At 41.2% G+C, this 10,957-nt stretch overlaps 1 protein-coding gene across 5 annotated transcripts in view; it reads left to right on the top strand.

The window, feature by feature from the left end:
• Positions 1–10,957, top strand: part of GRIP1 (glutamate receptor interacting protein 1) — a 419,799-nt gene that overhangs the window by 316,238 nt on the left and 92,604 nt on the right. For all 5 annotated transcript variants that reach the window (XM_018576366.1, XM_018576365.1, XM_018576368.1 and 2 more), the window contains 2 exons: positions 4,612–4,687; positions 8,550–8,695. In XM_018576366.1, the coding sequence (XP_018431868.1) occupies positions 4,612–4,687; positions 8,550–8,695 (222 nt within the window). The remainder of the gene's footprint in view (positions 1–4,611; positions 4,688–8,549; positions 8,696–10,957) is intronic.

A 10,957-nucleotide genomic window follows, 5' to 3' on the forward strand; every position in this document is an offset into this window, starting at 1 on the left:
GCTAAAAGCTTAGAGGCTGGATATAATCCATTACCTTTGTAATTTCCACATATTTTCCACGTTTTTCCTTGTTAGCTCCTCAAAGGCCTTTTTTTTTTTTTTAAATGATGCGTTTATTAGCATATAGTCAAACATACATTTGGGTACATATCATTGGCAGATCAGTACATCATAAACATTACTGCGCCTGCAGGCGAACAAAGCCATGCAGAACACACGGTAACAGACAAGAATACAATAATACAATTCAGGGTCATAGTAACAGATGGATATATGGACTACCTTAAGCTGCGGTTGGCAAGCATGGGCAACTCTCGTATTATATCACCTGTCCCCCGAAGGACAGGGTCTGTCGGTTTGCACCCCCATGGAATACCCATGACCACCAACCGTTCTCCGGCTCACATCATGTATACTGTCTTATAAGGAGTCCTTTGACTCAACCAATTCCCCAATGACCCTGTATTCAAGATCCCGGGTCATACCAATAACATAAGATATACTTAAACTTTTGAATTCAATTCGTAACTGTGCATTGCGTGGGATGTACCCACCCCTCTCACTCTGGGGTCATGTCAGAGCCGTGTTGGTTGCTACGTACACCTTTCATGGGAGAGATTGGGTGGGCTCCCACTTTGTGGCGGAACCTTCCAGGCCGTATGAGTCCCATGATAGTAAAGAGAAGCTAGAAAGGGGCAGGAGGGGAAGAAGGGAGCGCAGGGATACAAAGGCATGGTGACCGGTTGTGGGGTGGCAGATCTCCTCATGCCCAGGCCCCTGGCAGTTTCAAATCCAATCTCAACATTCCGCTGACGGAGTAGAGGGTTGTGCATGCATCACCGCGAGGAACTCAGGAGTGGATGCAAAGTGGGTCCACGGTCTCCAAGTGGCACGGAACCGTTCCTCCTGGTTACGGATGGATGCAGTCAGATCCTCCATACAGTAGATCTCGCCTACGATAGAGAACCATAGTCTCATCGAGGGAGGTGTGGTGTTCCTCCACATCAGGGGGATGCATGATCTCGCTGCATTCAACATATGGATAGTCAGGGACTTCTTGTAATTTTTAGTGGAATGGGTAGTCAAATGCAATAAACAGACCGCAGGATCGTCTGGAAGGTCGCCAATCACCAGCTGGTTAATTGTGGACCTCACATCTCTCCAAAAAGGGCCAATAACGGGACACTGCCAAAAGATGTGGAGCATAGTGCCCAGGGCTTGTTCACAGCGCCAGCATGTTGGAGAGAGTAAATCATTCATTTTGTTTAGGATGTAAGGCACACGGTACCATCGGGTCAGGATCTTGTATCCTTGTTCCTGAAATTTACAGGCCAAGGACGATCGATGGGCTAGGGACAGAACTTTGTCCCGTTGTTGTGCGGTGAATGTTCTGCCCAACTCGGACTCCCATCTCTGAAGAAATGGGGGACAGAATGACTGAGGCGGCGAGCTAAATAGCTTATAGAGTATAGAGAGGGCGTGGCGCACCGGTATCCCTTGGTGACATATAGATTCAAATTCTGTGAGGTGGCGCGACAGCTCCCGCACCCCCGGGACAGAGACCAGAAAATGAAGGATTTGTCTTGCACTCCAGTCATCTAGCATTGGTGTAGTCAGGTTTCGTATAGAATCAATAGATAACCAGGCCCCGTCCGAGAGAAAGTCAAATAGGCGGAACTTGCCCACCTTCAGCAATCTTCGGACCCGACCGCTCTCCAACCCAGGAGGGAAGTCAGGATCCCCAAGCACAGGTATCATGGGCTACGGGTGGGGGGAGAGGTCGGACCTACCGAGGGATGACCTCGCCACCCTCAGCGTAGGAGCGATAAGTGGGTGCATGGATACTTCTGTAAGTATCGGGGACGAGAGCCACGCCAGCCCCGAAAGTGGTGCTCGGTATTCCGACATCTCCATCCCCACCCATTGTTTCTGCTCTGTGTGACAGCTCCAATCCAGCACCCTGGCAAGGTGTGATGCCTCATAATAGCGTTTAATGTCCGGGAGGCCCACTCCTCCCCTGTCCTTGGGGAGGATCAGGATGCGGTACGCCACCCTAGGACGTTGCCGCGCCCAAACAAAGGACACGAGCATGCGTCTCAATTGAGAGAAGAACGCAGGTGGTAAGTGGATCGGAACCGCCTGGAGGACGTACAAAATCCGGGGGAGCACAGTCATTTTTAAGGATGCACAACGACCAAACCAGGTCAGTGTCAGCTCTTGCCAATTAGAGAGGTCTTGTTTAATCGAATGAAGCAACGGCACATAGTTCTCCGCATAAAGCTGACCCGGGTCCGCACTTATGCGTACCCCCAGGTGGTTTAAAAGATCTTCCTCAAAGGCCTTTTAACACGATGTTAAATTAAATTTTTGCTCTATTATTTGGCAACCCATGATGAAAGACTGAATATTCTTTGAATGTTCTAAGCTTTCTGGGGCCTGTTTTGCAGCCTTTCATCACTTACTAGATTGTTAAATCCATACCCTGGAGGCTGTTGCTGTAGACTCTAAACTATTACATTCTTTAAGGGAGATTTATCAAGCAAGTTACTGGCAAAATAGGGTACATATCTAGTGCAAATCAAGTTACTGCTCACTTACCCAAAGATTTGTGGTTTTGTATGCATTTGTGACCCCCTTTTTCTTCAGTCAATATTTTACAATGGAGATTTTAATTAAATACAGTGTTTTGCATAAAGCAGTATAGCCAAAGCATTTTGCACAAGCTGTAATTGCTGGAAGATATTTTTGGTAGCCATGCATGCAAAGCACAATGATAATCTAGTCGGGTGGTAAAAAAATGGAAATATTAGTTCTGGTAGGTGTGCATGGTAATGAGGGTCTTGTTTTTTGCTGTGCATTGTGTGCGTGTAGACCCTTATAGGCAGATTAAATGCCCACGGAATAGTACTTGCATAGTTCCAGGGCTAGTGTCACTCAGCAGTGCCATTGATGCGGGAACAGCGGAACATCATCTGTCTGTAAGCTAACTAACTGCTGGCACCTCTGATCTTTTGTGCAGTCTACATTCTATTCATTGACCATGTAAATAAGGGGGTACTTTCTTACTTACCAGCAGTGCAAGGGGGTCCTTCTCTCAGTGACCAAAAGTGTAAAGGTTCCCTCTTTCCGCTGGCCACCCATGTGAGGGGGGGGGCGGGGGTCTTCTCATGTGAGGGTTGTGTCTTTCCACTGACCACCAATGTAACCTCACTTTTTGGGGGGGTTGGCCATTATTATTGTTTGTGTCATGTCATGATTATTACAGAAAATAATTTTATTATACGTTTTATCAAATTACATTGACTAGACATTGTGACCTTATTTGGTAGACATTCTTGGAAGCCCTTACTGGTTTTGTGATTATGCAATATACCCATCCACTCACCAGCCGGACAAACATAACCTGTTTAAAGTAGTACTAAAGGCTCTTTTTTGTTCTTAAGTAAATCTGTATAAACAAATTCAACACAACCCAATATTTGTTCATTTCACAAAAAAAGCAAAACACTTTTATATTTTATCACAGCCACCGCCTCGGGTTCCTGTGTGCTGCTTCTGCAAACTTCCATTTGGGCAGTGCACACTCATTACTTTGTTCATAGCCATCTGGTTCCCATCCTTGGGACTATATGTCCCATAGTTCAACTTCACGGTGCCATGAATGCAATTAAATGCATGTGTGGTGCTTACAAGCCACTTTCCAATCACTTACACAATATTGTCAGGCTGCCCGTGGCTGTCATTAAGTCAGGTATCTCATGATTCAGCAAAATAGGAAAATTTCTGAACACTGAGAAGTAGCACAGGATGTATTAAGCTGGTTATACCTCACAGGACTAAACTAGAAAAAATGCTTGATTCCTCTATCCACATTAAACAGACTATTGTATTCTGACAGCAGTTGGTGTGCCACTATCAGAATAGTGACTTTTGTAGAATGGGAGGCACTGACTGCCACACACTGCTCAAAGTTTGCACCAGTTATCAGGGCTCAAATTCGAGCAGTGAATGACCAGCTGCAGTAGAAATAATTTAAAAAAATGTAGGCTTTAATATTACGTTAAAGGTATCTAATGCCCAAATGCCCAAACGTAGGCACTGAAACTCAATTCGTGAGGTATTGGTTTTATTGTCAATCCACATAATCTTTAGTTAGTTCTTTACATAAAATATCTGCATTGACCATGTATAATATTTAATACAGTTACCAGGTGTCATATTGTACTTTATCCAGGTTATCAAGGCCAGCTGATTTAGCTGAGATATGTTTTTTGTAATGTTTTTAATAAAGTTACCTGTGCATTTTGCTTTATAGTGCTGTTTATTTCTTTTTTTAGAGGCTAACATTCTAAAAGTGTTGTGTAATCTGCACATTCTTCTTTTTTCTTTCTATGACCTTTATAGCTCTGCGTTTTGTTGCCAGCCAACCTGGCAGTAATCTTTCATGTTCTCTAATTCTATTGTCATAGCCGAATGTTTAGTGGCAAGAAAAGACTGAATGTGATATTTGTGTCTAATAGTGAAGACTAATGTATTTCAGGTTATGAAGCTGCAAGCAGGATGCGTGTGCGTGCTTGGAGCAATAAGCTTATTCTGTTTCCCTTTTTTCAGGAGGAGCACATGAGGACAGGAATAAATCTCGTCCCGTTGTAATAACTTGCGTTAGACCTGGAGGACCAGCTGACAGGTACAATACATCTTTCTGCGGCAATACAGATGGATCTGGGTTATTCTGGCACGCAAGCAGATAAGCTATGCATCAAATGTTATAAGAAATATAATGAATGTGCAAGTCCTTACTATGTATTAAAAGCAGCTCTGCCAAAAAAGATCTGCAGAGAATGCTTATTCTTCATCTATTGCATCCGTTATCGGCTATTACCATTGGTTTATACAATGACAGTGTATTCCCAGACACAATGCCATAAAGAAGACATATGACAACAATCGTTACTATTATTCAAAGATAGCAAGGCAATACTGGAACGTTCAGGGTAACCAGGCTGATGAAATAAAAATAACACATTGAAACTTTCTGTCACAACACACCGCCGTGTAGACGTACATGGCTGTTTTTCTCCTGCAGGATTATGGGTATGTTCTGGAAGCTGTTTAGTATTCCAGCCAGCGTAAACAGTCATTAGATTTGACTGTGTTTTCCAGCATTTCCTGAATTCTTATAGCACAACTTTTTTTCTCTTTTGTTGCTTGAAATAAATGGTAGCAGTTATACCACAATAATTTACAGCTGGTTCTGTGTGTAATAAGCAGACATCTATTGTGAAAGAAAGTTTTCTGACTGGTGGAGAAATATTGACCCGAGGCTTCTAGAAACGGAGCACACGGATGAAGATTGTTTTGTTTTCAATCCCAATCCCAATGCCATTCCTATTACCAGGACTGGATTTTCAGCACTGGATCTAGTATGTCCACACCCTTTGTTATCCAAAACACCACCCCATGCTAGTTTACAGCAAGATGGCAGCACACAAGACATCTCTTCCAATTGTTTCCTTATTTTATACTGTAAAGTCCATAAAAGCAACACAAGCTTGCATGCTATGACTTAGACCCAGTAGAGCTGAAACATGTAAGTGGGTGTTGCTTTTATGAACTTTATGGTATGAAATAAAGATACATTTGGAGTAGATTCCTTGTGTGCTGCCATCCTGGTGTAAACTGATCTGCATCCTTGGAAGGTGGATTGTGGCTTTGCACCATGGTGGCTTAGTGTGGGGTGTATTGGGAGGTTAGAGCATTGTACTCCAGGACTGAACCACCCTATGCTAGAATCACCTCTTTTACATAGACACTTTTCTAGTTTGTTGGTCCTTAGATAGCTTAGGACAGTGTCCTGACATTGAGTGTATAAATGAGCTTATATGAGAAAACTGTACAGGGAAAAGCTGCCTCTTCGCTAATAGTTACAAGTCTATTGCTCTTAATGGTCAGTCTGTCCCTGCCTGTTTTTGTTTCTGCATTTCTGAGAATCACTCTGGGGACAGTTGTGCGTTAATTAAGGTAAATCTGTCATTGATGGCATCTTCTGACAATGCGTGTTGACTGGCTGTCGTAAGGATGCTTCCTTACTTTAATTGCCTAAGCTGAAGCAAGTGTTCAGATAATGGCTTCTAAATTTTCTTTGCCTTTCCTGATCTGAATTCTTGTTTAAGGTCAGTGACTCAGAAAATATGAAAACTAAGCATAATAGTCAACTAGCTTTTTTCACAAGCTGATCAGCAGTGACAGTCCCTGTATTTCTATCGTGGCAGGTTTACTTTAACTCTGAAGCAAAGCATCAGATTCATGAGCTATACTCTCGGTTACAAATGACATTCTTAGTACCTCAGCCCCTTCTAGTTCCTTACTTTGTTTGAGGATTCTTCTTTAGTTCTTTTAACTTTTGTTAAAAAAGGAAGGTTTCTTCTTAAAAGTGGTAAGATATGCTATTCCAGATCCTGGAGTTTCAAAAGTGCTAACCAATAGCAAACAATCTGTTGTTTCCTATATACGTTTTGAAACTCTAAGAGCCTGCTATTGATGTCCACCATGGTCATTACCTGCATGGAGTATGTATCTTCCTCATTTGCTTAGATAACATTTCTCCTCTGTGGCGAGTGCCCCTAACACAATCAAAAGTATACTGGTCGGGTAATTTAAGTGTATGTAAAGGAAAAACTTATTTTTTACTTTTGGATAGAGTGGGGGAATGGTTAGACCCTCTTTCAAGTTTTGATTGCTGTCTGTGTCTCCGCTGTGGAGATTCATCCCTGTATTTGTACGGTTGACCATTGTCGCCTGCACAGAAAATGAGGGGAAATCATACATTTTATAGCTATGGTGCTATGACACCAGACATTTGAGGGCTTGAAAGCTCAATTGAGAGCTGAAAAGGGTAACTGTTTTGGGAGGCATTCACTTGTTGTCCTTTTACCAAATTGCCACCTCCGTAGGTTAGTTTATGTCTTTTGGAGGGGCATTACATTGTTAGCTCTTTCTGGGATGGGGGTTTGGTGACTGTTGTTAAAGCAGACCTTTACACACAAAAATCAAATTCTACCAATGCATCCCTCTATGTATGATGATTAATAATAACATAGATATCTCAGGTGTAAAATGCTGTGATTATGAAATACCTACACCTGCAGAGCATTCACTTTTTACTTTGAAAGGGCAAAATGACTGCAGTTTGCCAAAGCAATGCACACTGGGATTGCCTCGTCATCAGCAGAGCATTGTTTGGAAATCTCATCTGTAATCTCATGAGATCTCAGGGAAAGGCATTTTCCTCCCCTGAGATGATGTGCACGGTCACATGTCCTAGTCACATAGCTAGTGACATGTGCCAGAAATCCAGGAAGTAAAATGAGATCTAGTAACTTACTTAGTAAACATGGCCACTGTCAGAAGACTGGGGAAGAAAAGAAAAATAAGGAATGCAAAGAATACAAAACCTGCAATTATCTAGAAGTATATGTTTGTAGATTGCCATTACTAAACATTTCTAAAGGGGTGTTTGTTGTTATTTTAAAGATATGGGTAAAGGTCCGCTTTAATGGTACATTGTTCTTTGCAAAGCTTCTTGATATAAAGTGTGCAGCCGCATAATACAATAGGTAAAATAAGTAGGATGTAGCTTTGTTGTTTCTTAACCGCAAAGCCCAATGCATTGGTCTCAAATACCCTTGAAGTAGTAGACCATTGCTGCAGTTAGTGCATGTATCACACAACACAGCACACAGTTACGTTATGTCTGTACTATATAAAATGGTCTGGTCATTTTATTATCATTTTTTTTTTTTGTAAGGGCCTTTTTACCCAGGGTGCACATCTCTGTACAGTGTGATTCAATTTAATTTGAATCACTGACGTGGCTTATTTTGTAATTGGTATATTTCACCTCACCCTGCCACATTGGTCCCTTATATATACACAGTCATATTGTTGAGCGTTTTATAGTTATAAAGGCATACTCACCTTAGCACCACCTTATCTCTGGTGACAACAATGGGCATTGGCTGAAATGTTCTAACATGGTCTCTATTTCCCACTAGGAGAGTCTGGTGCATTCCTTTAGCGTTTCAATGTATGGGTCAATGTAATGAAAATAAATGTTTATTCATCTATTATGAACTCTTAAACTCTAAAATTCAGATGATTCTACTATTATTCAGTTCATTGTTACTAACAAAGTTGTAAATGAAGCTATGATGAGCAATATTTCCTGCAGTATTTTTAGTAATCTTAACCCTTCCTTCGAGATTACATAAATCTGAATTTGTATAAAAAAGAAAGGCCCATCTTGTGATACTTGGTCTTCATTACATAATAATAAGCAGTTATTTTCACATCACTGATTTTCCGATTAAAGTGACTTCGTTTCCGCAGAGACCTCGCGTTTTGGTAACTGTCAAGGTAAATGTTAAGAGTATGGACAAGTGGGATTGATGTCATGAACGGCGGTAGGGAATCACTTTGCCTAAGTGGCTATTATCTCTAAACCGCATTACATTAAATTAATAAAGATTGTTTCTTTCATCTTTTTCCAGGGAGGGCACAATCAAACCGGGTGACAGGCTGCTGAGCGTGGATGGAATCCGCCTGCATGGTACAACACACACTGAAGCCATGAGTATTCTGAAGCAGTGTGGCCAGGAAGCCACATTACTGATAGAATATGATGTCTCTGTAATGGGTAAGCTGGAGCCTTTTCTTGAGTCATACCTGTCTGTATATCCTTATATGTGACTGTAACCATGATTCCGTCTCCTCTGATTTATCACTTTTGCTGTATAAATAACATTGTGCTAAGTTTTTCTTGTAATGCAACGTTCAGGAATCTTTTTCTCAGTGTTCTACTCTTTCATATGAAAAGACCTGAAATATGTATTCATTGCTTTAAAAAAAAGGGGTTCTCTTTTTGGATGTGATCAAGCTGAAAAAATCTGAGAAAATTATTTTCAGCGCAGAAAATCAACAAGGCACAGGCGGTCAAATGTGACACATAAGTGATGGAATGAATCTTGCGTTTGTCCCGGTGTTCTCTTTTGCTTCAGATAAATAAGACAAGCCTGGAATATAGATTGAGGCTGAATGCTCATTAACGTAAAGATTTGTCTCACATTTCACAAGTCCACATATCAGCCTCATTCTATGATTAAAACGCTTTAGGGCATTATAAATCCTTTTGTTTGCTGCTCTAGTACCCTTAAAGGCCCACTGTCACCAAAAATGTTTTATCCTGATAAATGAATGTTGCTAATATGTGTATGATAGTAGCATTCAGTATAAAAAAATCTATTTTATTATTTTATATGCCTTTTATATTTTTCATGATAGTGGTCTTTTAGGTGGACCACTACCTTTCTGATGTAGGTTGCAGTTGTCTGACAAGTTGCATGCCAATTCCAGGGCAGCAAAGCGCATGTTCAGCATCACTGCTGTGACATGAGTGCCTTGGTAGTTTATAAGTCAGACAGGTATTTATTAAATGACTGATGCTTTCGTTAAATTTCAAACTTCCTGTTTGAGTCTGTGATGGAATTGAGACAGATACCCCTACCAGGGATCTTTTGAAAATCATAATTCTTGAGAATGGGGGAGGAGGAAAGGGTGGAATGGTGAGCAGGGCTAATCAGGGCACGGTACACATGCCATGCTGAATGGTGTACAGTATAATACAGATCAATATAAAATCTCTTCACATCTCTGTGCCTGACTCACAAATGGTGCCAAACATAGCACGCCGCACCCTCCTATAGACATGCACATGACATCACTATGGAGTCATAATGTATGTGTGGTCCTGATTTGCAAATTAAGAAATTGCCAACCACTCCTTGGCATGCACAGCCCACAGAACACAGAGTGTCCAAAAAGCACCTTAGTGTACTTCTCCACAAACAACCAAATACCAATGCAAACATTTTGAATACATCCAGTAGAATACCCCATACATATCCCTAAAATGCCTGAAAGAACATTGTTATTACATTCATGCTTGAAGTTGACAAAAATCCCTTATGAGTGTACCTTCATGTTTAATTATCCTGCAAGATCTATGGTTAGCTTATTATGGGTACCATGCCACTACATTTTAGAATGGGAAAAGGGATGAGGATGTCAGCTGACAATCACATGACAGGCTTAGCATATTCCTGCTCACCGTTTCCCCATACTGCGGTCCAGCCACTCTGTTCCCTCGCCTCAGACTCTTCCTTCTCTAGGCGGCAGGCAATGACAGGCAGGCTGCATGCATGAGTGATGCACCGATATTTCTTTGTACTTACATTCCCCAACAGGTCAACCTATAGGTTTGTCAGATCCCAGTAATGACCCGACAACCAAAGCAAAATTACGGCAAAAAAATTCACCAGGTTAATTCTAGCAAGTTCCCAGGTATGCAGATACCTTCCATCTTAAAAAGAATCTACTGTGCTTTCCACAGGTTTAGCAGAGGAATTTTTGGTTCCTCTAATCTACTCCATAACCTGACTGGTTACACTGTCCCTTTTTTTAAAAACACAGGGAAGTGAAAATAGAATGACAGCTATGTCATTTTCACTGTACTAAGGAAGGTAACTTCTACAGTAGGCTTTAGATAGGTTTGATTTAAACGAATTTTGATCCTTTACTATGAACAGGGTCTGTAAAATTACTATAAAAAAAAAAAATACCTGCTCTCACAAAGACCTTTCCAATACACTATAGGATCTATTCCACCTGATACACGGGGACGACCACCACAATTTTTGAACAAACCTTCACACAATTCCTGATGCCTCTAAGGGAAGATCATTAATTTATTTAACTATGCATATATAAAATCACCTAATGTAAGTTTTCTTTTGAGAATACCACATTCAGAGTATAGAAGAAGGGTGATTTCCTGTTTTATAGGGGCTTGTACATACTTCTACAGTGTGTGTGTGTGTGTGTATATATATATATATATATA

This window comes from Nanorana parkeri, unplaced genomic scaffold, assembly GCF_000935625.1.
Source record: "Nanorana parkeri isolate BGI_ZX_2015 unplaced genomic scaffold, ASM93562v1 scaffold65, whole genome shotgun sequence".
NCBI lineage: Eukaryota > Metazoa > Chordata > Amphibia > Anura > Dicroglossidae > Nanorana > Nanorana parkeri.